General features: G+C 44.0%; 1 protein-coding gene across 1 annotated transcript; it reads left to right on the top strand.

Moving 5' to 3' along the window:
• On the top strand, positions 1-27,552 carry GMFG (glia maturation factor gamma). The gene is made up of 7 exons (XM_073598786.1): positions 1-132; positions 7,854-7,950; positions 8,088-8,137; positions 15,966-16,015; positions 21,415-21,497; positions 22,969-23,042; positions 26,655-27,552. Exons 1-7 carry the CDS (start codon positions 130-132, stop codon positions 26,724-26,726), a joined length of 429 nt encoding a protein of 142 aa, XP_073454887.1. The 5' UTR covers positions 1-129; the 3' UTR covers positions 26,727-27,552.

Below are 27,552 nucleotides of genomic sequence, written 5' to 3' on the forward strand. Positions count from 1 at the left end.
GCTGCAGAGACAGTACTTTGCTGTGAACCCCTCTCCTCCTCCTCCTGCCTCTTACATCCTGCTGTCATCCAGGCAAGAGGTACAAAACCAGCAGACAGGAACCCAGTCACAGAGGAAACGCCCTGCAGGATGGTAAGATGCTTTTATCTTGTCTTGCTGGTTTAGTTTTTGAAAAAATGTGGAGCTTTGCAGAGTTATTAAATGGAATTAAAACTGACAATGAGCAACGTGCCTTAGTCACAAAACACAGGTATCAGTTTTCTGCAGTTGGATTAGTGATCGGTTACTAGAGATTACTGCATTTCCGCATTCACGTGGCTGCACAGGTAGATTCCTGCCGGCAGTTCTAAAATGCTGCAAGCACACAGTGGGATTGATTTACTAAAGACATATAGATTGTCCACTTTGTAATTGTAGTTGCTCCAGAGTTTAGTAAATGAGGTGAAGCTTAATTGCGCAATGAATACCCAATCACACGCAAGAACAATAAAAATAAAAAAAAAAATGCATTTTTGCTTGCTCATGATTGGATAATGGAAATTGGCAGAGTTTCCCTCATTTACTAAGCTCTGGAGCAACTGCACTTGTATGCCCTGTCGATGGAAAAAGTGCGATCGGATTGTGTTGTCGGAAATTCCGATCGTGTGTGGGCTCCATCGGAATTTTTCCATCGGAATTTCCGACACACAAATTTTGAGAGCAGGATATAAAATTTTCCGACAACAAAATCCGATCGTTTAAATTCCGATTGTGTGTACACAAATCCGACGCACAAAGTACCACGCATGCTCAGAATAAATTAAGAGACGAAAGCTATTGGCTCCTGCCCCGTTTATAGTCCCGACGTACGTGTTTTACGTCACCGCATTCAGAACGATCGGATTTTCCAACAACTTTGTGCGACCGTGTGTATGCAAGACAAGTTTGGCCCGAAATCCGTCAGAAAAAATCCGATGGATTTTGTTGTCGGAATGTCCGATCAATGTCCGATCGTGTGTACAGGGCAGTAGAGTGCACAGTCTGTTTGCTTTTAGTAATACAACCCCACTATGTGCGACCAGCAGCGGCTGTCAGATTTGTACTTTGCACAAATCAAAGGACGGCTCCGGTGCTGTTTGTCTGTAAAGGTCCATGCACACTGGGCTTAAAGTAGTTGTAAACTCAGAAAAAAACCCTGCAAGACAAAAGCATAATGAACTAGTATGCACCGCATACTAGCTCATTATGAAATACTTACCTTAGATTGAAGCTGTTGCAGCGGTCCACGCAAACCGCTGTGACCGGCGACATTCTCCCAGAGTTATTTCTGGATTCACGGGCCCTGGAGCTGTGATTGGCCAGAGCCGCGATTACGTCACCTCCCGCGCAAGCTCGTTCATGGCATGGCTACTGAAGAAACGGCACAAGCCAATGATGTCGGCACATGTGGATGCAGTGAATATCTCCTAAACTGTGCAAGTTTAGGAGATATTCACGGTACCTACAGGTAAGCATTAGTATAGGCTTACCTGTAGGTAAAAGCGGTGTAACCGGGTTTACAACCACTTTAAAAAAAGGCCAGTTCCTTCAGCAGAAAAAAAAGCTCATATCCACTTCCAGACCACTTCCAGACCAGCGATGTACCAGTGGGTCGCGTGACTTTGGGTGGTTATACTGGGATGATGTCCGCAGCTGCAGGCATCACTCCGGTAGCGTTTTTTTGAGAGCTGGCAATCGGCTTTCTTGTAAAAGCAATCCTAGCAGCTAACTAGTTGCTGGACTGCTTTTACAAGCAGCAGGGGTGACAGTTTTACTTAAAAAGGAGGTCCAGCCCCCCCACGAAAAATTAAAAGTCAGCAGCTACAAATACTGCAGCTGCTGACTTTTATTATATGAACACTTACCTGTCCAGGGAGCCCGCGATGTCGGCACCCTAGTAGATTTTTGGATTGGCTGTCGGGTGCAGCCGCCGCCATTCCTGGTAAGGTAGCCCAGCAGTGAAGCTGTAAGGCTTCACTGCTGGCTCCCTACTGTGTATGTGCGAAGCGTGCTGCGCTTTCTAATTGGCCCGGCAGTGGAGGAAGAAGGAGTGGGGACCGAACTTCCGAGAGACGCCGCCACGGCGCTGTCTCCGGAAGTGGGGAACGATACTTGTCAAAAACAGGTACCCGTTCCCCCCTCCCCCCTGAAATATGGCACTGGAGGGGGGGGGGGAGATGGATAAGCGGAAGTTCCAGCGCTGTCCCCGCCAGGAGCCCTGCTCTCCTCTCTTTACGAATTCACAGGCTTCACTGAGAGCAGGGGGAGCATAGGCTCCTGCTGCTGTCAGTCAAATCCAGTGAGGAAGGAGTGGGGACCGTGGCTGAGCTGCGTTTTGTGTGTCTATGTACGCACGCAGTCCAGCTCATGTGTGCCCACACAAGTGCCCCCATAGCACAGGGCACCCAGAAGAAGAAGCAGTGGACAGTGCAGACGGGGGACCACAAAAGAAGAGGTTAGGGGACCACTTATAAAAAAAACGTTATACTTGCCTGTTCTGTGCAATAGTATTGCACAAAGCAGGTAAGTATAACATCTTTTTTATTTTATTAAGACTTTAATATCACTTAAAGCGGTTGTATACCCGCTGACACTTTTTTTTTTTTTTTTTTAAGCCCCTGTAAGGCAAAAGGCATAATGAGCTAGTAAGCACCGCATACTAGCTCATTATGAAATACTTACCTTAGAACGAGGCGTCGGTATCTTACCTGGTCCACGCTGAGGTAGCTGACATGTTGCCTCGGCGTGTCTTCCAGGTATTGCGGCTCCAGCGCTGTAAGTGGCTGGCATGCGCGCGGGACATTTCTTTCCCGGTAAGGTCCGGCATCTGCTGGGCCTTCAGCCGAGAATCCCCTGTGCGCATGCGCCATTGCAGTCAGCGGCTCATAGCAAGGGGAATATCTCCTAAACCGTACAGGTTTAGGAGATATTTTTTTTACCTACAGGTAAGCCTTATTATAGGCTTACCTGTAGGTAAAAGTTAAAAAATTGACTATACAACCGCTTTAAATTGACTATACAACCGCTTTAAAGGGGCACACTTACTTGTATTTTATTTGTCCATATACAGTAGTTTCAACTCACCTAATAATCTGCAGTCAGTTGATTTGAGTCCTCTATAGATGTGCAAGGATCTTCTCTACCACCAGATGCTGGAGAACCCTGTACTAAGAATACTACTGTAATCGTAATTCTCAGTAATATACAATAGGTTCAGTATGCAATGCTTTAACACAGTGGTCTCCACACAGGTGCCCACAGGCCAAATGTGGCCCTTTGCTTGTGTTTATCTGGTCCTTGGGGCACTATTCCTCCCACTGACACCAACAATGAGGCACTATTCCCTCCACTGACACCAACAATGGGACATTATTCCTCCCACTGATGCCAGGGATGGTGCATTATTCCTTACACTGACACCAACGATGAGATACTATTCTTTCCACTGAAGCAAGCAACAGGGTATCATTCCTCCCACTGACACCAGCTGTGGGACACTATTCCTCACAATGACACCAAAATTGGTCACTATTCCTTCACCTGACACCAACGATGGGGTACTATTCCTCCCTCTTGTACCAACAATAGTTCACTATTCCTTCCGCTGACACTTATGATGAGAGACTATTTCTTCTCCTACTGAGGCACTATGTCATTTTCTTCCTCCCACTGACACTGAGGCATTTTCTACTCCCACTGGTCTAGCCCCCCTAAAGCCCGAAGGACAGTAATTTGGCCATTTGTTTAGAAAGTTTGGAGAGCCCTGCTTTGACACAAGGATAAGGATTTTGTTTACAGGCATCTGATTGCAATTTTGAAATCTCATTGGACTCAGCTTAAATATAGACTATATTACCAAAAATATTGGGACACCTGCCTTTACACGCACATGAAATTTAATGGCATCCCGGTCTTAGCCCATAGGGTTCAATATTGAGTTGGCCCACCCTTTGCTGCTATAACAGCTTCAACTCTTCTGGGAAGGCTGTCCACAAGGTTTAGGAGGGTGTCTATGGGAATGTTTGACCATTCTTCCAGAAGCCCATTTGTGAGGTCAGGCACTGATTTTGGATGATATAGTGTATATCTGAAGAATTGTTTTAAAAGTCTCAAACTATCTATCATAAAAATGACTTTTGGGCCACTACTTAAAAACATTTGATAGCAGGAGCGGACGGTCCATAAGGGGGCAGCCTAGTTTGCATGTGGGGATGCATGCAGGGTGCCGGACTCATAGGTTTCTATGAGTTTTTTTTTTTCAAGCCACATGATTAGAGCCTGATGCTCTAATTGGCTTGAAAAAGGTTGGACTTGGGGCACAGCCAAAGCCACCGACCGACAATGTTCGCTATTGTCTTCCGGCTTCTCCTCCTGACCAATCAGGACAGGAGGTGGATCGGGTTGGCCGGGAGGAGAAGTTGAGGAAGCCACGGCACCGTGACCATGGAGGGGTGCGGACCTGGGGGGGGGGGGGCGCCCCCCCCCACAACAAAAGTTTAGCACCAGCTGCCACTGTTTGATAGTGGCCACTGATGCATGCTGGCCCTACTGAAGTCAAGTATTTAAAATGTGGCAAAATAAAAGACCCAGATTAAACAAGACTGCAGGAAAATTGACAGCTCATTTTAAACACCTTTTGAAGAACTAACAGAAACTTGAATTATATTGCTGTAACTATGTGTAATGGAACTGTGGTCTTGACTTCTGCAGAGCTGGCTTAGGTAATCTATGACAGCAATGGTTATGAAATCCCAGTGTATTTTGTAACAGAGAGGATAGAGGGATGTTCAAAGTCTGTATACCCATCCTATTACTACACAAAGCAGAGAACAATACTTATAGTCATTAGATGATCATTGCCATCACCTTCCACTGATAAATGCAAAACTCTAAGCTTGATGAAAAATCAACATGATAAGGTTATAAAAGATGATGACAGTGGCATTGTATGCCCAATATATTTTAAGCATCATTACAAGACAAAAGCGGTAAAATGTGACATGAGTGGCTTGAGCGTTGTCAGCTAAAAGGGATCTTACATGCTCTAAAATGAGTAAAAGGTGAAGACAGGTGTTTGAGCTTTCATGTCAGTGCAATGCTAGCACCATCTAGAGGATCCAATAGATTATTACAGTCCTATGTAACAGCTGAAATTTAAAGGGAATTTTACTCTTTCAATCAACATTAACCATTTTTTAATCCTTATGCTGCTAGCATTAGTAAATAGATAGTAAAGTATATCATATTTACTCATTTTAAACTTTTTTAATTACATTTCTTCAGTTTCTTCCTGGTTTCCATGCCTAGGCAAATCATGTGATACATCCCAGGAGCCTTCAGGAGGGGAGGAGGTAGGGTTGCCACCTGTTAGGGATTCACCTGGACAATCCGGGTTTTGAATCATGTGTCCGGGTTTCAGGCGGACTGAAACCCGGGCACATTATTTAGACCGGGCTGTGGCTCCCCAAGTAACCAAGATAGTCACACACAAATCTGTTGTTGTTCAGGAGCTGTGGGCAGGGCGATGATGTCAGCAAGAGCAATTTGGCCACACCCACTGTTCACTTGCGCACTGCATTGCTACTCTCCCTGGGGCAGCCAAAGGTGTCCGGGTTTGGCCTGAAGAAAAAGGTGGCAACCCTAGGCAGAGGGGTTTTCTCAGCTAAGGACACCCTCCTGCATGCATGCCTGAGCTAAGGGCAGATGGATTCCAGGAAGTAAATGCTACATGACTCATATGCCCTTACTCAAGATGGCCACTTTCGGAAATGTTAGGGGGTGTTTTTCAAAGTGATTTATCAGCAGAATAAAGCATGGGGACATGCCCCCCTTACTGAATTTCAGGGTTCTTCTCCCTGCAGTCCCCTGTCATTTTCTGAACTTGGTGTCAGTGTGTCACTAGTGTCACTAGCTGTGTGTGACTCCGTTTTTACAGTTTCAGCATTCATTTACGGCTATCTATAAATAAAGAGACTACAATTCAAATCTTTCACTGCAGCGGAGGAACTCATAGGGGTTGATTTACTAAGGGCAAATAGACTGTGCACTTTTGCAAGTGCAGTTGCTCCAGAGCTTTGTAAATGAGGTAAAGCTTCACTTTACAAGGAATACCCAATCACGTGCAAGAAATAAAAAAAAAAAAAACAGCATTTTTGCCTGCACATGATTGGATGATGGAAGTCAGCAGAGCTCTCCATCATCTACTAAGCTCTGGAGCAACTGCGCAGTTTCTTTAGTAAATCAACCCCATAGTTCTCAAAGAAGCACAGATCCGTGATGTCAACTCACTTTCAGTCTACAGATACTTCTTCCAGCATCATTACCAAAGATCTTAACCTGCAGCTGGATGAACAGTCTGCAGGAGCCTGGGCATTTCAGCTGCAGTTCACTGATCACAGTTGCAATGCTTTGCAGACTTAAATGCAAAAAAAAATAATCGCAATGGCAGCACCCGACAGCCACTGGAAACATCAGCCGCGGTGCCGACATCGCTGGACTCCAGGACAGGCATGTGTCCTAATATTAAAAGTCAGCAGCTACAGTATGTGTAGCTGCTGACTTTTAATTTTTTTGAGGGGAAGGCAGAACTTCGCTTTATTACTCCACCACTCATCAGATTACCAGTCATCAGGGGACAGGTTTGACATGTAAATGCAAAGTTCTGTTCATCTACCAAGATGGCCACCTCCACTCAGGGAAAGTGTAGAATGAAACATGGTAAGTCAGTAATGCATAGCTCCCAACTGTCCCTGATTTTGAGGGACTGTCCCTGATTTGGAACAAAGTCCCTCTGTCCCTCTTTACTCCTCATTAGTCCCTCATTTTGGTCTGATCTATATAATTATATATAAAATGGACTTTTTATCTTTCAAAAAATAGTTTCCCAGTGCTAAAGCTTTCATCCGAATTCTAAATTGCTGCATGTAGTGAAAAAGAAAAAGTAGTGGTAAAAGAACGAATAATTTTTTTGTACAATTCTCCTTTAAAGGAGCATGACAAGCGGTGTGTCCTATGCCTACATACTTTTGCTTATAGGTGTCCCTTGTTCCCATTGAAAATGTTGGGAGGTATGGTAATGGGATAAGGATCAGCTGCAATGAGGCCACAGGCAATGCTGGAGACTAGTGCCTTGCTCTCTGCCTGTCTTTGTGGGAAGAGTTTCCAGAGTTAAGTTCCTCTTTAAAAGTCGTTTTCAACATAAACTAAAGTAAAAATGCATAAGGGTTGTTTCCTTGGTCGTCATATTGATTCCACATGTAGATAGCTGAAATAATTTTTTAAAGGTGCAACCCTGTCAGAATTCTAATTTTTAGCCTCCTGCTGGCACCTACATCATTACAGAGCACTGTAGTGATGTGAGGGCCAACTGATGAAACCACTGAGTACAACAGGGGCCAAACAAGTGTTTTGAGCGCTGAATATTCTTTAGGCAGTTTCACCTTTGCAATACAGCACATCCATGCATTTACTGTCCCCCAACCACTACCCCCTTTAGCTGCGGAGGCAAGATCAGGGGTTTACATATGCCACGGGCATGATGGTTTGCTTTGCAGCCATGGCAGAAATTATACCCCCTTTTGCTTTCTGCAGGCGCAGCCCCTGCTGAACATGACCCATTCAAGTGAATAGGGCCACTCTGCAAGCGTCCTGAAACTGTGTGCAGTTGCGGCAAGCTAGTGCGGGGCTCAGGGGGTTAAAACAGGAGACGATACAACGCCTCCTCACTGCCTGTCAAATGCTAGTATGAACGAGCCCTTAGACTGGAAATCACTGATTTGTTTGTTTTATCCTAGCTGGAACTAAAATAACCATTATATCTGCTTTCCTCTTTCCAGTCTGACTCGTTGGTAGTGTGTGATGTGGACCCTGAGCTGAAAGACAGGCTGAGGAAATTCCGCTTCAGGAAGGAGACCAATAATGCCGCCATCTTGAGTGAGTTACCACACATATAGATACAGGACACTGGGACCTGCTGTGCCACCAAATCCAAGTGGACAAGTGTGGATGTTTTATACGGGGCCACGAAGTCTGTTCTCCCCTTACACTCACCTTTCTTATTTGTTTCCTAGTGAAGATTGACAAGGACAGACAGCTGGTGGTCCTACAGGAAGAGTTTGAGGTGGGTTGTCCATGTCACATATACCATATTCATCTTCTGTTTATTCTCTACTCATCTGGGATTTGTCAATAAATGGGAATGGGATGGAAAGTGGAATGGGATAATACAGAGCAATGGTCTCCAAACTGCAGCCTGCGGGCCAGATGTAGCCACATGCTTGCCTTTTATCTGGCCAATAGGGCACTATTCCTCATACTGACACCAACCATGAGTCACTATTCCTCCCTCTGACACCAACCATGGGGCACTATTTCTCCTACTGACACCAACCATGGGGCACTATTCCTCCCATTAAGAAGAGTGATGGGGACTATTCCCCCCACTGACACCAATGATGAGGCACTATTTACTGACACCAACCATGGAGCACTATTATTTGGCCCTTAGGGCACTATTCCTCCCACTAATACAATGCACTATTCCTCCCACTGACACCAGTGATGAAGCACTATTCCTCCCTCTGACACCAACCATGGGGCACTGTTTCTCCTACTGACACCAACGATGACACACTATTCTTCCCAATGACACCAACCATGGGGCACTATTCCTCCCACTAACACCAACAATGAGGCCACTATTCCTCATACCGACACCCACCATGGGGTACTATTTTCTGGCCCTTAGGGCACTATTCCTCCCACTGACACCAATGATGGGGCACTATTCCTCCCACTGACACCAGTGATGAAGCACTATTCCTCCCTCTGACACCAACCGGGGGGGGGGGGGCTATTTCCCTCACTGATACCAAAAATTACGTACTCTTCTTCCCAATGACACCAACCACGGAGCACTATTCCTTCCATTGAGAAGAATGATAGGGCACGATTCCTCCCACTGACCCCAGTGATGAGGCACCATTCCTTCCACTGACACCAGCCATGGGGCACTATTCCTCCTACTGACACCAACAACGAGGCCACTATTCCTCATACTGACACCAACCATGGGCCATATTCCTTCCACTGACATCAGCGATGTGGCAATATTAATTCCACTAATACCAATGATGGAGCACTATTCTTTCTCCTACTGACTACAGGTGCTATGCAATTTTTTTAAAATCCCACTGACACTGAGGCCTGGGACATTGTTTAATCCTACTGGCCACAGTCCAGCCCCCCAAAGTCTGAAGGAAAGTAAACTGGCCATTTTTTTCTATAAAGTTTGAAGCCCTCCGGCTTAGAGAATTGTTTTAAATGCAAAAACACATTTGATGCTAATTCAATTCCTACCACAAATGAACATCAGAAAAACATCAGGAAGAATCACAGAGTGCTAAGTCTTTCTCTCACCTTTTTTTGATGATTATTTATGGCAGGCTAATTGTCTGCAGTAGATACTTTTTTGCACAAGGAACAAAACAAAAGAATTCCGCGGATTCCTACAATGTTCTTCTTTCATCCAATATTTCACAAAAGTGTTATGGACAGAGGAAGTAAAGTTATCCCCAGGTACCCAAGTCCTTGATGTCTGAGATGGGCCCATGCTTCTATAACTGCCTTCCATTTTTTTATTTTAAAAGAAAAGTATAGTGTAATTTCTAGTGGCAAAAAAGAAACAGGTTTTCTTTAAAGCAGAACTTCACCCAAAAGGGGAAGTTCCAATTTTTTGCCTCCTGCCCCACTGCGTAATTTGGACAGCTTTTTTTTTTTGGGCGCAGATCAACCAGAAGTTCTCCTCCATTCCCTATGCCCGCGGGCCGCAACCTTCTGGGACACGTTACAGGTCCCAGAAGGCTACAAGACCATTCACAAAGCGCAGTGCGGCTCAGAAGCAGGTGCTGGGGACAGAAGACCAGTGAAGTGAGTAGCATCTGTCTATACTGTGGTATGTACTGGCAAATGATACATAAGAGGGGGCACCCTCTACCGTGGAGTATCTGGTCAGCATTAGCAATTGGTTAGATTAAAGCAGAACATTTTATTTAAACCTTAGAGAATAAACAGCAAAACCAAAAAAATGAAAAAGAGAGAAGAAAGGGGTGGAAAAAAAAAACCCTCCTCCGGGCATATTCTTACACTCCCGCTAAAGAAACAAAGAAGAGTTGTCCACGATTGCTCACACCGAAGATCTCTGCTGAAAGGTTGATAATGACAGAAAATAGTTTTTTCAGTGGCCAGAGAATAGCTCTAGTCTCATAGGCTCTGATGGAGGCGTCCCTTTATTGAGGGCTCCGCCAGCTCCAATAATGCGACATCAAGTCCTTTGATAAAGCGCAGGAGCGTGAAACATGTAAGTCACGGTTGCCACGGCAACTTTGAGCTTGCGATCCACCTAGCTTCCTGGTACTCCCCGTTTCTGGCCCTGCCTCCCGGCTTCTGGATTCAGTGCGCGCCATCCAGAGCGCCCACCAGCATGCCAGGTTCCAGCCAGCCTGATCAGCCAGCTTGACCGAGGTCATTCAGACGCGATCTACAATACACCTCCTGGATCACAGCGAGTCTGATATCCGGAATACAGCCACTAAGTGCACCTTAGAGAGCGGTGTCTCTCCACCTCTATTTTCCTCCCTGCACATTGAGCCATTGGGTCTGCCAATCAGGATCGGAGCTTACACTTGCTGACATTAACCCCTTGTCATCTGGAAGTCATGGTGGTATCGTATAAACTAATTTTCGGATCACTTCAACCATGATATGAGTTGTGCTTATGAAGTCTAATAATTTTATCATCTCATTTTTCATTGATAGTTGTTTTTAATTGCAAATCTCAGCATGCATCCAATAAATGAACTTTATTGATTATACCATCAGCAATAGTTCTTTACTACTGGTCCCATTGAGCGCTGCATTTTTGTTGACTTTTGTTGTCTACTTTTCTTCCAGAAGTTTAGTGTCCAGCTATTCCTTGCATAATTGTTATGACATGACAAATGTTTCTAATGACTGCCAGTTTTAGCACTTTAGAACTCTTTTTGTTTTCTGTATAATTAGCTCTGACTAGAGAGACTGCGTCCTTGCACAGGACTTTCTTTCCTCACTTCCTGCAGCCGAACAGAGTGGCAGGGAATTTAAAGAAATACGAGGTGTGTCTAAAAAGTTTGGTAAATGGTCTGATATTTTAACGGCAGCATGGGCCAGGTGCGCACGCATGCACATGGCTATCCAGAGAAACATTGAGAAGTGCCACCTAGCGTGGAGTACACGTGACTGTCAGAGCCCATTCACACAGGGACGACTTGTCAGGCGACCTAGTCGCCTGACAAGTCGCCTCCCGTTCTGTGCTATGGAACCGTTCTAAGGGGAGCGACGCAAGTCGCTCCGACTTAGAAAAAGGTTCCTGTACGACTTCGGGGGCGACTTGGGGCGACTTGCATAGACTTCTATACAGAAGTTGTTTTGCAAGTCGCCCGGGCAGTCGTTTGCAGGTCGCCTCGCTGAGGCGACCTGCAAGTCGTGTTGCCCCTGTGTGAATGGGGTCTCAGGGTAAACCTGCTGCGGGCAGTCAAACGTAGTCAGTGTGAGTGGTAGGGTCACAGTGCAATGGAGCCACGAGTGAACATCAAGTTCTGCTACAAATTAGGGGAAACGGTGACAGATATGCATGAAATGTTGGTGCAAGTGTACAGGACAGAAGCAGTGAGCAGAAAATGTGTGTTTACAACTGGTTCAAACGCTTTCGAGATGGGAAGAAAATGACTGAGGATGACCCACATTCTGGTCGGCAGTTGACAAGCAGCACCCCAGACACAAATGCTGGCACAAGATCGGCGACTGATTCTATGATTGATGGTGGAGGAACTGGGCATTAGCAAGGACACAGTGCGCACAATCATCCGCAAAGATCTTGGTAAGTGGAACCATTGTCACAGGTGCTACCAGTTCCACCCGGAATCCAAGTGGCAATCAATGGAATGGCTTTCACCGTCTTCCCCGCGACCCAAAAGAGTCGCCTGCAAAAGTCCAAGGTCAAGACAATGTTGATCAGCAGTCCAAGAATGTGTGACAGTGATTCTGCGATCGATTCCTAATTTGCTGACAGTTTCTAGAAGCTTAATGAACGTTGCAAAAAGTGTGTTGTGAAGGATTCTGATTAGTTTGAAGGCCTATAAACAGTGGCGGCTGGTGCTCCATTTTTTTAGGGGGGCGCAAACAAAATCCCAACCAACCCCCCCCCCACCCCTTGACGTCACTCGCCCGTGATGGGCCTATAGACACACAGAGAGATAGATAGATAGATAGATAGATAGATAGATAGATAGATAGATAGATAGATAGATAGATAGATAGATAGATAGATAGACAGATATATGCAGTTATACAGATAGATAGATAGAGAGACATGTAGATAGATAGATAGATAGATAGATAGATAGATAGATAGATAGATAGATAGATAGATAGATACAGAGATGGATAGATAGATATAGATAGATAGTTATACAGATAGATAGAGAGAGAGAGATACCTGCAGATAGATAGATAGATAGATAGATAGATAGATAGATAGATAGATAGATAGATAGATAGATAGATAGATAGATAGATAGATAGATAGAGAGATAGAGAGAGAGAGAGGGAGAGAGAGAGAGAGAGAGAGAGAGGATAGAATGCACAGCATGACGATAGATATATGCAGTTATACAGATAGAGAGAGAGACATGTAGATAGATAGATATATGCAGTTATATAGATATACAGATAGATAGATAGACAGATATATGCAGTTATACAGATAGATAGAGAGAGAGACATGTAGATAGATAGATATATACAGATAGATAGATAGACAGACAGATATATGCAGTTATACAGATAGATAGAGAGAGAGATATACATGCAGTTATACAGATAGATAGATAGACAGACATGTAGATAGATAGATAGATAGATAGATAGATAGATAGATAGATAGATAGATAGATAGATAGATAGATAGATAGATAGACAGACAGACAGATAGATAGATAGATAGATAGATAGATAGATAGATAGATAGATAGATAGATAGATAGATAGATAGATAGATAGATAGATAGATAGATAGATAGATAGATAGATAGATAGATAGATAGATAGATAGATAGATAGACAGACATGTAAATAGATAGATAGACAGACATGTAGATAGATAGATAGATAGATAGATAGATAGATAGATAGATAGATAGATAGATAGATAGATAGATAGATAGATAGACAGACATGTAGATAGATAGACAGACAGATATATGCAGTTATATAGATATACAAATAGATAGATAGATAGATAGATAGATAGATAGATAGATAGATAGATAGATAGATAGATAGGCATGCAGTTAGATAGAGATATACAGATGGAGAGAGAGAGAGAGAGAGAGAGAGAGAGAGAGAGAGAGAGAGAGAGAGAGAGAGAGAGATGATATGACATTATGCACAGCATGACTCCAAGACGCAGTGCTGGGAGCCCCCGTGATTTACACATACAGCAGTTGTGTAATGAAGGCTCCAGCACATTTGTCAGGTGAAGGGCTGGAGCAGAGATTGATGCCTGTCAGGGCAGAGGTGAAGCACGGCTCCCTCCACCCTCCGATCACAGACTGAGAAGAATATAACACGTGGACAGACAGGCTGTCAGTGACACAGTACCTTGTCTCCTCCATTCACATAGAGCAGCCCGAAACAGGAAGTGACACACCGCCGGGAGACAGCACCGCCCAGACATGAAGACACAAAGGAGAATGGCCCAATCAGCGTGTAGAGGCGCACTGCATAGCGCCACAGGGCATCAAAAAACCCCGCAAATGAAGCGTCTTGCCTGCAATCACGGGATTGCATTGGCATGATGCTTCCATAGTGCACCGTGTCCGGCGCCCGCCCCGAACACAGTGCACTTAAAGGAAGTTTTTTTTTTTTTAAAGGGACATCTTTTTTTTTTGGGCGGAGAGGGGGGCGGCGCCCATGCGCTCCCTATGGACAGGCCGCCACTGCCTATAAAGGTAATTTGTTTGTATCTTCTGTTTTGTTTGTTTTCTGATACCATTCCCCAAACTTTTTAGGCACAACTCCTATATGTTTTGCTGGGGAAGAGGGAACAGGTTTTCTCTCTATAGTTTTATTATTGTAGTAAAGCAGTACTCCAGGCAGCACTTTTTCTTTTATCCTGACAGGGTAGGAAAAGGTTACCTCTGTCAGCTTTTTATTCTTGTTTGCTGCCAAATTGGGGAGATTTTCATCCAATACTTGGTGCATTACATGTCGGGATGAAAAATGAAAACCCAACACTGAGCTCAGCTCCCAACCCCAGTGCTCCCCCTGCTCACACTGAAGTCCCTCCTGTCATACGTCTTGATTTTTTATTTACCTTATGAAGAAGTCTTCAGGCTACCCTTAACCAGTCAAAGATGTAAGTAAACCAGCAAACCCATGCTCCTGACCAAGTGGTTTAATACATGCATGGAGGATTTATGGTTTTACCTACCTCTTTGACTGGTTACTTTTTTTTTTTTGCCTCTTTGGGGTTTGTATTCACTTCTAGCTGAGCCAATACATACACTATATATATATTTTCTCTTTTTTTTTAAATCAAAACTATTTTTATTGACGAGAATAATGGGTAACTGAGATACAGTAAGAAGGTATACATATACATCTTCAGCTGGATTGTATACAAATTAAACATCCATGTACATGGTAAGCAGTTACCTGGTATCAGGCTCATATAAACTTGTTTCTAGTAAAACTTAAACCAGACAAAAAAAAAAAGGGGGGGGGGGAATAATAATAGTAGAAATAACAGAAAGAAAGGAGAGGAAAGGAAATGACACCTTCCTCCGGGCTTGTTCTTAGTCATATGTACGGCATTAGTTTTCATCTACACAGCCCATGTATTATAGGAGGAGCCCCAAGCTCAGGAGGAAATCCTATCACCAATAGAGGGGTCTAGAATCATAGCAATCTATCCATTACTAACTGAGGGGGAGCAAGGTTAGGCTTATCCAACCAATTCTTCCATATGAGGTTACATTTTTTGGTCGCATTGCGATGTCGGTACGCCAGCTGTTCCCTGAGGAGGAGAGAGGCAAGAGGAGAGGAGAGGAGGAGGAGGGAGGCAATGCACTGGGCCTTTGTAGGCACATTAGATGCCAGCCAGTAGCGTGCTATGAGTTTCCTAGCCAAGTATAGTAATCTAGTTACTATTATATAAATACCTTTTGGATACATTTCAGCATCGATCGACCCCAGGTGACACACCAGTAAATGGTATGGGCGTTTGTGCCACAGCGGATATAGTCTGTGTGACCTCCGTCCAATATCTGGTAAGCTTTGGGCAGCGCCATATCATATGTATGAACTCTCCCCTATAAATGGTGCACTTAGGGCATAGGGGAGAGTCTCTTCTCCCCCAGTCATATAATTGAATGGGAGTACGGTAGGACCTATGTAGTATGAATAATTTTGATAGCTTATGAGATGCCAAGACTGACACCACCGGAATCGATTTTAAGGCCATATCCCACTGGTCTCCATCTATACCTCCCACCTCGGTGGACCAATGAGTTCTACATTTGAGAAGGGCAGGATTCTGAATTACATATTTTCTCTTTAGCTGGTCAACTGTGACATGCATGATAGGCTTTGATTACAAGGTTTGATGGCAAATGTTCACATAGCCCAGTGAAGCACCATACAATTCAATCATTCAAACATGTGCAAGGGAAAATCCTATTCATTTGAATTCCTGGGGGTATTCAAAGTAAACACACGTCTACAGGTCTGAGCAAAAATTCTCCTTCTTTAGCAAATCTATACTTCAGTATTATTGGTCTAGTAGAATAACTTATGTGCAGCGGTCAATCACTGATAATTTCTTAATTCTGAAATTTGTATTTCTATTTCAGGACATTTCCCCTGATGACCTACAGAATGAGCTACCAGAACGTCAACCCAGATATCCTTACCAGACATGTACCATGTAGTAGTTATGCATGAAGCTGCAAGTGGCTTCTTATAAGTATGGATGAGCAAATCTCTTTGTGCAATCCTCCGAGGCAGGGCTCTCAGAAAGGTAGCAATTTCTTCACGTGACTTGGTAAAGTGGTCCAAAGGTCTATCTACCAGTTCAATTCTGGTTGCAGAGTGGCAGTGCACTCCCTCGGAGTATTGAGAAACCAAGTACCCTGTATGACATCATCTCTGCCCTAAAAACTGTACTATACATCTTTAGATCTATGTCACACTAGCAACTTTGTAGCAGCTACAAATTTATTTAATTATTGTCTTCACTTCTCATCAGACCTCCCACTCTTCAGCTCCTTTGTTACCTCTTCTCATGCTCTAGGACTTTTCCAGAGCTTCTCCCATCCTCTGAAACTCGTTACTCCAATATGTCTGGCTAACTACTACTCTAACGCAAAAAAACTATTCAGAATGATTGGGGGAATCCACAAATTATTAGAGGTGCCCATCCCTATCATTTAGGAGGGTGTCACCACACATGTACTGATAACACAAAACAGAAAAAAAAGAAGCTGTGGAAAACACAACTCCAACTAGAGCTACCTCATACAAATTTATTGAAAACAATAAAAATTCCATATCAAAAAATTCCCATGCTCAGCAGGTAACTTCTACTCTATCCACCTTATGGTGATACCTGAAAACTCCAGAGAGGCCTTTCCTGCCTTTAAATAGTAGACTGAACATTTACTTTCTCTATAAGCTCACTGTTAATACCGTTTCTACCACTTGACCCCTCCATTTAGGTTGTAAGCTCTAACGAGTGGGGCTCTCTGATCTCTCCACTACTGAATTGTATTATAACCATGCTGTCTCCCTCTATTTTGTAAAGCGCTGACTGTTGGTGCTATATAAATCCTGTATATGAATAATAATAATAATAATAATGGCGATTTTATAGATGGTATACAATTAATGTTGTAGCTGGCCTCAATGCTTCTTTACTCAGCCACAAATCAATAGTGTGCTGTGATCACTAGCAGATGCATTACATAACCTGATGAGCTGCTGAAGATGAAAATTCAGTAGCTAGGTCAAAAAGATGAAAAAGGCAGTTGCTCAGCAACCAAGCGACAAAATTGTATTCCCACAGATCTTTTGTTAAACAGGTATTGTCAGCATTTCCGTTCAGGGCAAAGTGACAGTGTCTGTCTAAAGGGGACCCCTGATCCTCTAATACTCACCTTGTCCACATTCCTCAGCCACTCCTGCCTCTGCTGAAGCCAAATCTCCAGTGCTGGATCGTGTCCGACGCTGTGACATCACCCCCTCCATAATGTGTCAGCATTTGGACTAAGGCCCCTTTCACACTGGGGCGGTGGGGGCGTCGGCGGTAAAACAGGGCTATTTTTAGCGCTGTTTTACCGTCGTTTTTGCGGCTGTATTCGGCCTCTAGCGGTGCGGTTTTAACCCCCGCTGGTGGCCGAAAAAGGATTAAACCCGCTCGTACAGCGCTGTCCCATTGATTTCAATGGGAAGGAGCGGTTTAGGAGTGGTGGTCCTTCACCGCTCCAAAGATGCTTGGAGCGGGCTTTCACACTGAACAAACAGCGGAGGCTGTTTAGGGGCGGTTTGCAGGCGGTATTTTTAGCTCAATAATGCCTGCAAACCGCCTCAGTGTGAAAGGGGCCTTAGTGATTGGCTTAAACCTAAGCTTTGTCTAAGGATGCATTCTTTTCAGGGAAAAATGCCAGCCTTATGAACTCTTTCATATTAACAACATGGGCAAGAAGCCCCAGTTTTACCGCCAGGCCATTAAAATGCTGGCCAAGTGGTAACCATAGCACTGTCACATGGGATGAACTCACATGTTCCACCAGTTCCAGAACCACAGGGTATTTTTGCCCTAAAGGGATACAGGATACATTTTCAGACAAAGCACATTTATTTTTTTTTAGCGCACCCTTCTGACCTAAAAATACCTACCTCTATTCCAAAGCTGCCACACTGTAATGTTGACTGCTTATAGCAACCTTTCCTAACATTTTACCCCTGAGGAACCCTTGATATAATTTTCAGATTCTGGAGAACTCCTGCTAAATAATAATTATACCCACCATTTACAGTACATTAGCAATGCATGATCCATCATTTGTACAAGGTTAAAAAAATGTAATAACATGACCTACCTATCATAATTGACACCCAGGGTAAAAAAAAAATATCTTGATATAAAAAAGGAATAAAAGAAAAAAACACAGGCAGTTAAAATTGTAGTGTTCCCTCACATTAGTGGACAATGTAGAAGTGCCCTTTTACATTGGTGGTCATTGCAGGTGGCAAATTAATTTGTCATTGCTCACTGATCAAAGAACCCCTAGCAACTTCAGGGGGAGTTCTAGGGTTCCATGGAGTGCTGGTTAGGAAAGGCTGGCCTACAATAACATTTCCTCTACAGGGGCCACGCCTGTGGTCGATCCACATAGGGCAGTCTGCCCGAGTGTCTCCAGCCTCAGGAGACTGATCCATAGATGCCTATGGGAATTATCTGCACAAGCATAGCGAGGCACTATAAGCAAAATGTTTTATTTCTTGCTTCCCCCAGGAGCATATACTCTCCTGCATTATCAGGAATAAAAAAAGTGTAGCAACCTCCTAGAAAGGCTGCTAGGGACTAAGTAAATTTAGTGATGTGGTTCTCCTGTAATCAGGAGAGCAGTATGTGATTACTTAAAGTGTTACCAAACCCAGGACCCTGCATTCACTATATGTGGTCTCCCACAGTACACAGAACATTGAAATGCAATAAATTGAGTAAATATACAGTAAACTGCTAAATACCTTTTCTCATCAGCAGTATACAGCAGTCTTGTGACTTCTATCAGTGTCCGGCCGAGCACTGGTTAAAGCTTGTAGAAGGAGTTTTGAGTCTCCTCAGAATGTCCTATGAGGCTGCATGACTCCTGACCCTCTGTCTGGACAGTGCTGATTGGCCCCATGCCGATCACATGTGCCCTACCAAAAAAAAAGAATCTCTAGCAATGCACACTAAACTGAGCATGTGCAGAGTGCCTCCAAGGCTCTGTACTATCAGGAGATTGTGGAAGAAGGGGAGGATCAGAGTAGGCAGGATCAAACAGCCTTTTTTTCACAATGCACAGGATTAATCCCTTAGGTTCCACAGTGAGTATAACAAGCATGCTTTACTGCATATACAGACTGATTTTACTGTTGTGGGTGTAGTAACACTTTAAGGCTGCTCTGGGCTCTGCAGACTGCAAGTTTGACTACTTTTCTCTGTTTTCTGGAACCTTCCAGAACATAATGGGCGGGAGACTCAGATGAGCAGCCTGCATATTTACATAGCTCCAGGCAATCCCTTGGAAAGTCTGCCTAGATGGTGGTTGGAGGATGCATAAATAGTTTGGAGTACCAGAGAGCAGGATTCTTTTCCCTAGAGGAGAGGTTCACAGACAGGAGGGTTACCAGCCCTTCCTGGCCATCCTGATGAGGATACAGCCTGCTCATCAAGGTTCTTGCTGAGTAGTCCACCTGCGGGAGTCTGAAGGAGACATCCAAGCTCTGGGGACACTGTGAGTACAGACTAAAGACAGACAGACTAAATCGCATATGGTAAGGTCAGTTGCATACAGCTAACAGCTGGGATCTCCTCACACGCCAACAGTGTACACACAGCACTGCTCGTCATTGGCTCCTCCCAACTGACCTTACCATATACGATTTATTCTGCTGAAAAGTGTGAGTGAATTTTTACCCTTAATTTATAGGGATTACATATCACACTGCCTGTGCAATGGTCTCTCTTTTTTGTTGTTTCATACTGCGGAAGTTCTTTGAAAGCCAGAAGCCAGCCCATGCTAATGAGCAGCTGAATATATGAGCAAGCCATCTATCACTGGGGATAACTCATTGAAACCTGTCTATATTCATCAAATCACCAAAGACGTTATATTTCTTCACAGCAGTATGCTGTCCTATTGAGATATCTGTGCACTGTGGTTCATCACATTAATATTTCTCATCTTTCTTTTTCTCTTTTTTATTGTGTTCAATGATTTATTATCTCATTGATATTTAGTTATAGGATTTTGTTATGGTGAAGGATGTTATGTTATTTATAATAGGCTCCATTTGATTATTTTGCACATGATTCACTGATTAACCATTAAGTGATCACACCGTGTTATATTGGGAGGTTAATATTAGCGCATTATACATTCTGAATATATACAACACTTTTTGTGTGATATCAGTTCACATACACAATAATTGCAGCTATATTATTTGGTCATCTTCTAGTATTTGTCACTTATTTATTTAATTACTAGTTCATATCAGCGCTTTAGTACACTTTTTACTTTATTGATCCTTGTGACTGTTACTACTGCTAACCCCCTGCCACACTAATTAGACTTGCCTAGCTTGGGGACATTGTTAATGGTGTATCAGTGCTGTCCACTACATGTCCTAATACTTGGAGAATTTTGTTAAGAAGCTGTTGCAGAGGGGATAGTGTCCTTGCATTCTTGTTTAGTGTTCTGGAGCTCCCTGATCCTCACCCAAGTTGATCTGTAATACAATTTCTAAAAAGGCAACCCCTAGACCAGGGGTCCCCAACCCCGGGCTGCAGACCAGTGCCAGTCCATGGCTTGTTGGGGGCTGGGCCATGTGGCTGTGGGTGGGCAGCAAGCGAGCGAGCCAGCATAACCTGGACTGCCACCCTCCCACCACCAGAGGGCGCCCACTCCCTTTCTCCCAGCACCACTACACCCTTCCCTGTCTGTGGTCACCTTCCCTACAGAGAGGAAGGGAGGAAGGGAGAGAAGAAGCCGCTTTTACCGGAGGTGACAGGCCGCACATGCCCCCACCCTGCAGAGGTGACAGGTTGCAGTAACACCCCCTCCCAGGTGGCAGAGAACAGAGCACACACAAGTTGTGACAAGTTGCACACAACCAGGAGGTGACAGGCTGCACCAAGCACCCCTCACCCCGAGGTGACAGGCTACACCAAGCACTCCCCGCCCCCGAGGTGACAGGCTACACCAAGCACTCCCCACCCCCGAGGTCATAGGCTACACTACACCAACCACCCCCTACCCCGAGGTGACAGGCTACACCAGGCAACTCCCCACCCCCGCGGTGGCAGGCAGCACACACACACAACCCCAACCCCATAAACCCCCCCCCACACACACACAGAGGAGAGGTTTTGGTCGCTGAGGAGGTTGGAGACCACTTCTCTAGACTGTTTCTTGGGCCAGAAGGGTTTTGCCTGGCTGAGCTGCTCTAGAGGGAAGAGAACCTGACACAGGGTTAGGGACCCTGAACTGGAGTATATTGTGTTTGTTGACTTCCTTAACCACAGGACACATTTCTGGTATACAGTTACAAGTACAAGCATGATGATGGGCGCGTCTCATACCCACTGTGTATGATCTTCTCCAGCCCAGTCGGTAAGTGTCCACATCTGGGCAGTGGTGGGACATCCAGATTACCTGTATACTATGCCCTCTTTAAGACCAGAACTAGACGTACTCAGTTCACATTACACTACAGATATAAATAGAAAGATGTAGTTACTGGTCTCAGATAAAGCACATAGTTCCTTCAAAGGGGTTGTAAACCCTCAAGGTTTTTCACCTTAATGCATTCTATGCATGAAAAATCTTCTGTAGTGCAGCAGCCCCCCAGAGCCCCCCTTTTACTTACCTGAACCCTATCTTTCCAGCGACGGGAACGAGCACAGCAGCTCTAGCCGATATCTTGGGTCCTCATTGGATAGATTGATAGCAGCGGGAGCCATTAGCTCCCGTTGCTGTCAATCAAATCTAGTGACACAGGAGGCGGGAGGTGAAGCCGAGTCCTGCTGTCTGTGTCAATGGACGCTTCAGAAGGACTCAGGAGCACGCCCGCATGAGTGCCCCTATGGAAAGAGGCTCTCTGTGGGGGCACTCGAGAAGAGAAGAAACCAGGAGTGCCACTGGGGGACCCCAGAAGAAGAGGATCGGGGCCACTCTGTGCAAAACCCTTGCACAGAGGAGGTAAATATAACATGTTTGTTGTTTAAAAAAAAAACAAAAAACGAATCTTTACAATCACTTTAAAGTATAACTAAAGGAAAAATGCTTTTATTTTTATTTTGGATAGCGTAGTGAGGGATTAGAACACCTGTCGAGTTTATATTGCTGTCTGTGTCCCCGTTAGGGAGATTCACCCTCTCTATTTGTCCTGTTTACCGTTTTCATCAAAAGCGAAAGAAAAAGAAATTCCCAAATTTTGGGTTATCCCCAGAAAATTATTAGAGGAGAAATCTTCCAATGGGGACACTAGTTCTGGTGACCTGGGGGTCCCCAAGGGATTCCCATAATTTGCAGGGGTTGTAACCATCCCTTACTCTATCCAAAATGAAAATAAAATTGCCCATAGTTCTACTTTAATGATAGATAAAAAAAATATGCACATTTGATCGCGTTACAAAAAATATTTATACAAACAGGCAGCAGCACAGGACAGGAGAAGGTATTTGTGGTGATGAGAAGAATTTAACTTAGGACCCCTATATCCTGGTGGCAGGTTGGCAGCAGCATAAGGGTTAGGGTTAGCCCTTGGCCACATGGGCAGCCAGTGGGCAGTAAAAACCGGCGGCAGAGCCGTGATTTTACTGGCCCATGATTGCCCACCTAAAAACAGAAATGCAGCAGCTCATGGCTTTACACATGCTGTGTCAAAAATTAATTGGCTTATCTAAAGTTGATTGCGTCAAAAATTGTAGCGTCAGATTATAAGATGTATGGGGACCCTTTGGCATAGTAGTGGTTGCTATATGTTACCAGTCTGAACTTCAGCTTTATCCCTGGCACTGTTATTGAATAAGCACCTGCCCTCATTCCCATATATTCAACATTATATTTTCCTTTGGAACAGGTTGTAAACCTGAGCAGCAGATGATGTACGCAGGAAGTAAGAACAGACTGGTACAAATCGCCGAGCTTACTAAGGTAAACAAATTAAAGAGAACGTACAGTATACGCCGATCAGCAATAACAATATGACCACCCATGGGGGCATGAACTCCACTAGACCTGTGAAGGCATGCTTTGGTATCTGGCACCAAACCATCAGTAGCAGATCCCTTTAGACATGTCAAATTCATTTCGGTCCAAATGTAAATTCAGGCAAATTTTTGGTTATAATGAAATAGTAAGGAATTTCATTGAAATTCTTTGAAATTTGTTTTGTTTGTTCGTTTTCTAACGAATTCCAAATTTTTGGAACTATTCACATTCGGATCAGTTGAAAAATGATCGACCAGTTTGAATTTTGTATGAAGAATAGCTGGTTGTTAAGGAGAAGCCGGAAAGCTGGTCGCCGCATCCTTAACAACCGATGACTCATCAGCTGTCAGCGGGCTTCCCCGCTGACAGATGAAATGTAAAAAAAAAAAATCCAGTTGGGGCGGTGTGCTATTATCCTGACCTGACCAAGGCTGGGGTGGTGGCTATGCAAACCTGCTGGAGTGGTTGGGGCACAGGAGTAATTCCCCCGGGAAAGCTGGAAGAGCTCATTACCTCCTAATCTTAACGTTCTACCTTGTCTGGCAATGGGCTGAGAAGGTCCGTGGTGCCTGTGCCCCCTGGGAGTAATCGCCCTAGGGGTGCTCTTAGTAACACTTGGATGTGGGATCCCATGGTGTGAACAGAACACATGGTCACAACACCAAATTATGCTTTCTTTCTGCACTGCACCTCATGGGCTGGGCCTTTTGGCTAAAGTCTGGGGCAGTTTTTGTCTACCAGGCCTCAGGGCCTGGCCAGTGCACTATTTGGCATGGCCACTTTTTTATTTCATGTTTATTTTTCTCCCACTATTTGTCACCCTTCATTTTTGTGTGTGTTTTTTGATGAAGAGTCTGAGTCCTCAGGCTTACCCTGATGTCTAGGGGGAGGATGTGTGGCCATCAGGTTCCTTCCTCCCCTGCGTCTGGGGGGGGGGGGTCTCTTTTCAGGAGAGTTCCCCCGACCTAGTATTCGAGGATGGCTTTGGCTGTCTTAGAATTATGGGGTCTGCCAGGCCCTCTGGCTAGGCAAACCATGTAAACCTATGTCCCCGGCAGGAGCCTTGCACCCCGGGGGTCAGGTTAGAGGTCCTGCTCCTTCAGGGGGTGGACTAAAGCACACCCTTAAGTGCACTTTTTAGTGTGTGTTTCACAGGCACGTTTTTTTTTCACGTATGGGTTTTTTCATCCTAGGTTTTGCACCATAGCAGACTTGAAATAAAAAAAAAATCAGACCCTTATCCGAGCTTTGAGCCCAGCAGGCCATGAAAGGTGGGGACCCCCCGTCCTGAACCATACCAGGGCACATGCCCTCAACATGGGGGGTGCTCTGGGATGCCCCCCACCCTAAAGCACCATATCCCCATGTTGATGGGGACAAGGACCTCTTCTCCATAACCCTGGGTGGTGGTTGTGGGGGTCTGCGGGGGGGGATGCTTATCAGAATCTGGAAGCCCCCTTTAACAAGGGGGCACCCAAATCCCGCCCCTCCCCTGGGTGAATGAGTATAGGGTACATAGTACCCCTACCCATTCACCAAAAAAGTGTAAAAAGTGAAAAAAGACACAACACGTGTTAATAATTATAGGTGAGTATGAAATTATTGCATTGTATTTTGTTTTCAAATGAAGACAGCATGTGGCATTCTTGGATTTTTTACACAATTTTCAGGCAATCGTCCTCAGCTTTTTTTTTAAAAAAAAAAAAACATGTTTATGGAGTTTAGTAGCTCAAGCTGAAAAGTATATACACAAGTGAATGAATCAAAGCTGGGTTTCATTTTTCCATTCTAGACCTATTTCTGTAGTGATTCATCAGTGGATGACACCATTGTCGATATATCCAATGCATTTCAAGTGTCACCAGCACACCAAAAAAATACTCATCATGAACTTTTATTTGTCATTAATATTGGCAGATGAAGAGGTCTATTGATGGCTCTGAAACATTGCATGCTCTTAGTAAGTCTGCTGGTGACACTTGTTTGGCATTAGATTCATTTTATCACCAACCTGCGACATATCAAATCCTGCCCTATCTGACCATAATTCAGCAAACCACACCCATTTTCCCTAAGCTTTCCCCGGGTTAAGGGGTCCTAAAATGACATCTACTGTAACTCCTCAATTCACTATAGGTAGCAGATATAATTTTAGGGTTTTGAAGGAACAGATAAAATAAAATGCATTGCAAGGCCTTTATTATATCTGTTCACCAAAAAAAAAAAAAAAAAGCTGTTCATCCAGCCAGAAATCTTGTGAGCTGATAACAGTCCAGAGGCAGAGGGTACAGGAAGTTATTAGCTAGCACTGTTCCCTGATATCTCTGTGGACTACAAAGCATCTCCCCATGTTATGAAGAAGAGAGGGAGGTGTTATCCGCTTCAGGACCGTCCACCGCACATATACTGCGGCAGGGCAGCCGCTCTGTGCCAGATCACGTACCAGGTCTGGGGTAGGCTTGCGCGCCACCACATACAGTGGGAGCCCAGCGGCGGGTACTGTAGACACGATGTCCACTGGCACCCGCTGATTGTTTAGTACACAGGCAGAACTGCGATCTCCCTTTGTAAACAAGGCAGACCACCGTTCTGTCAGTAGGGAAGACATTGATGCTGTGTTCCTGCTAAGCAGGAAAACGGATCTATGCCTTTCCTTAGTAGAAGCACCTCCCACACAGTGAGTAAGCACTAGCTAGGAACACATTTAACCCTTTGATTGCCTCTGCTGTTAACCCCTTCCCTGCCAGTGTCATTAGTACAGTGACAGTGCATATGTTTTGCAATGGTCACCGTATTAATGTCACTGGCTCCCAAAAAGTGTCAAAAGTGTCAGTTAGTGTCTGCTTTGTCCTCCGCAAAATCACAGTCCCGCTATAAGTTGCTGATCAACGCCATTACTAGTAAAAAATAAAAATAAATAAATAAAAATATCCCATAGTTTGTAGACGCTATAACTTTTGCGTAAGCCAATCAATATACGCTTATTGTGATTTTTTTAACCAAAAATATGTAGCAGATTATATTGGCCTAAATTGATGAAGAAATTTGATTTTTTTTCAATTTTTTTATTTGCTATGTTTTATAGCAATAAGTAAAAAATATTGTTTTTTTTTTTCTTAAATTGTCAGTCTTTCTTTTATTTGTAGTGCAAAAAATAAAAAACGCAGAGATGATCAAATACCACCAAAAAAAACTCTATTTGTGGGATAAAAGGACTTACATTTTATTTGTGTACAGCGCACACAACCGTGCAATTGTCAGTAAATAGTAACACAGTGCCATTTGGCAAAAAAATGGCCTAGTCATGAAGGGGGGTCAATCTTCCGGAGGTGAAGTAGTTTAGTTCTAACGCACTCCCTAACGTACCAGGGAGGCAACACTGCTCAGTACAGTTGTCACCCTAGGATAGGAATTGAGTTAATGGCAGGTTTACCAGGGTAAAATAAATGAAAAAAAGGAAAAAAAAGAAAATTAATGCAGCCACCACATCAGTGTATTTTTCTTGAGTCTGGATATACTTTAACAAATAGAATGTTCTTTCTATGCTGATTGCAGGTATTTGAGATTAGAAACACCAGCGACCTTACAGAGGAATGGCTGAGAGAGCGCCTGGCTTTCTTCCGATGAAGTGGACCAATATGGATGCTAGAGACGAGCACATTTTCCAAAATCAGTCTCACCAACAGGTCGCCCCCTGCAGTCTGGGTGATGATGTGAATAAGAACCGTGATTTGAAAAATATCCAATTATAAGTGTTAATAGGTTATGGTAAACCTTTATGTGAGAAATATGGGGCTGCCAATGCTGACCTCTCCTTCTGAATTTGTTGGTTGCCTGGCAGTGATCCTGACCCTGTGGCTTCAATACTTTTTTATTGATTCGGAACATGATTGTAGATAAGGACTTCTGACAGTTCTGCTCTGCATAATTGTTGTAGGTCAGTGAATGATTAATTGAAGTCAACAGGTCAGGATAACAGCCAGGTAATGAGCATTTTAGGAAAGGGCTGGCAGTAGTAAGGCCCATATCTCTCTCATGACAGGTCTTTTATAAATATGTTTTATTTTTCGCTCTTGGAGAGCAGAGAACATGTGATCCTTGTTGAGTTCTCACGTTCATCAGCCCTTTGTGGCCCTGAGCACACAAAAATCTTCAGATAAAAATATGGAATGGGAATGTGCAATTTTGCTATGTACCTTGCTGCATTTTGTCTGCCAATATACTACAGTATGTGGGAAGGAACCTGATGTCTGAGTGAGATATTGAAGCTTGCTACACAACCAAAATTGCCTGAGAAATGCATTTGTAGAAGAATGAACGTCAAAAGATGAATGTGTGGTTACAATGGATTTCATATCTTTCTTGCCTAGGATAGTTTGTTGGAGACATGCGCATGAATTTTATACACATTGTGAGTAGTACTCGTTTTTAATAAAGGATCTGTCATAAGGTT

The sequence above is a fragment of the Aquarana catesbeiana genome, linkage group LG09 (genome assembly GCF_042186555.1).
Source record: "Aquarana catesbeiana isolate 2022-GZ linkage group LG09, ASM4218655v1, whole genome shotgun sequence".
Classification (NCBI taxonomy): Eukaryota; Metazoa; Chordata; class Amphibia; order Anura; family Ranidae; genus Aquarana; species Aquarana catesbeiana.

What these genes read in the sequence shown, in the direction of transcription:
- GMFG (XM_073598786.1), top strand. An exon ending in CAATAATGCCGCCATCTTGA is followed by an intron (nt 7,951 to 8,087) that starts GTGAGTTACCAC and finishes TTTGTTTCCTAG; the next exon opens with TGAAGATTGACAAGGACAGA. An exon ending in GATCTTCTCCAGCCCAGTCG is followed by an intron (nt 21,498 to 22,968) that starts GTAAGTGTCCAC and finishes CCTTTGGAACAG; the next exon opens with GTTGTAAACCTGAGCAGCAG.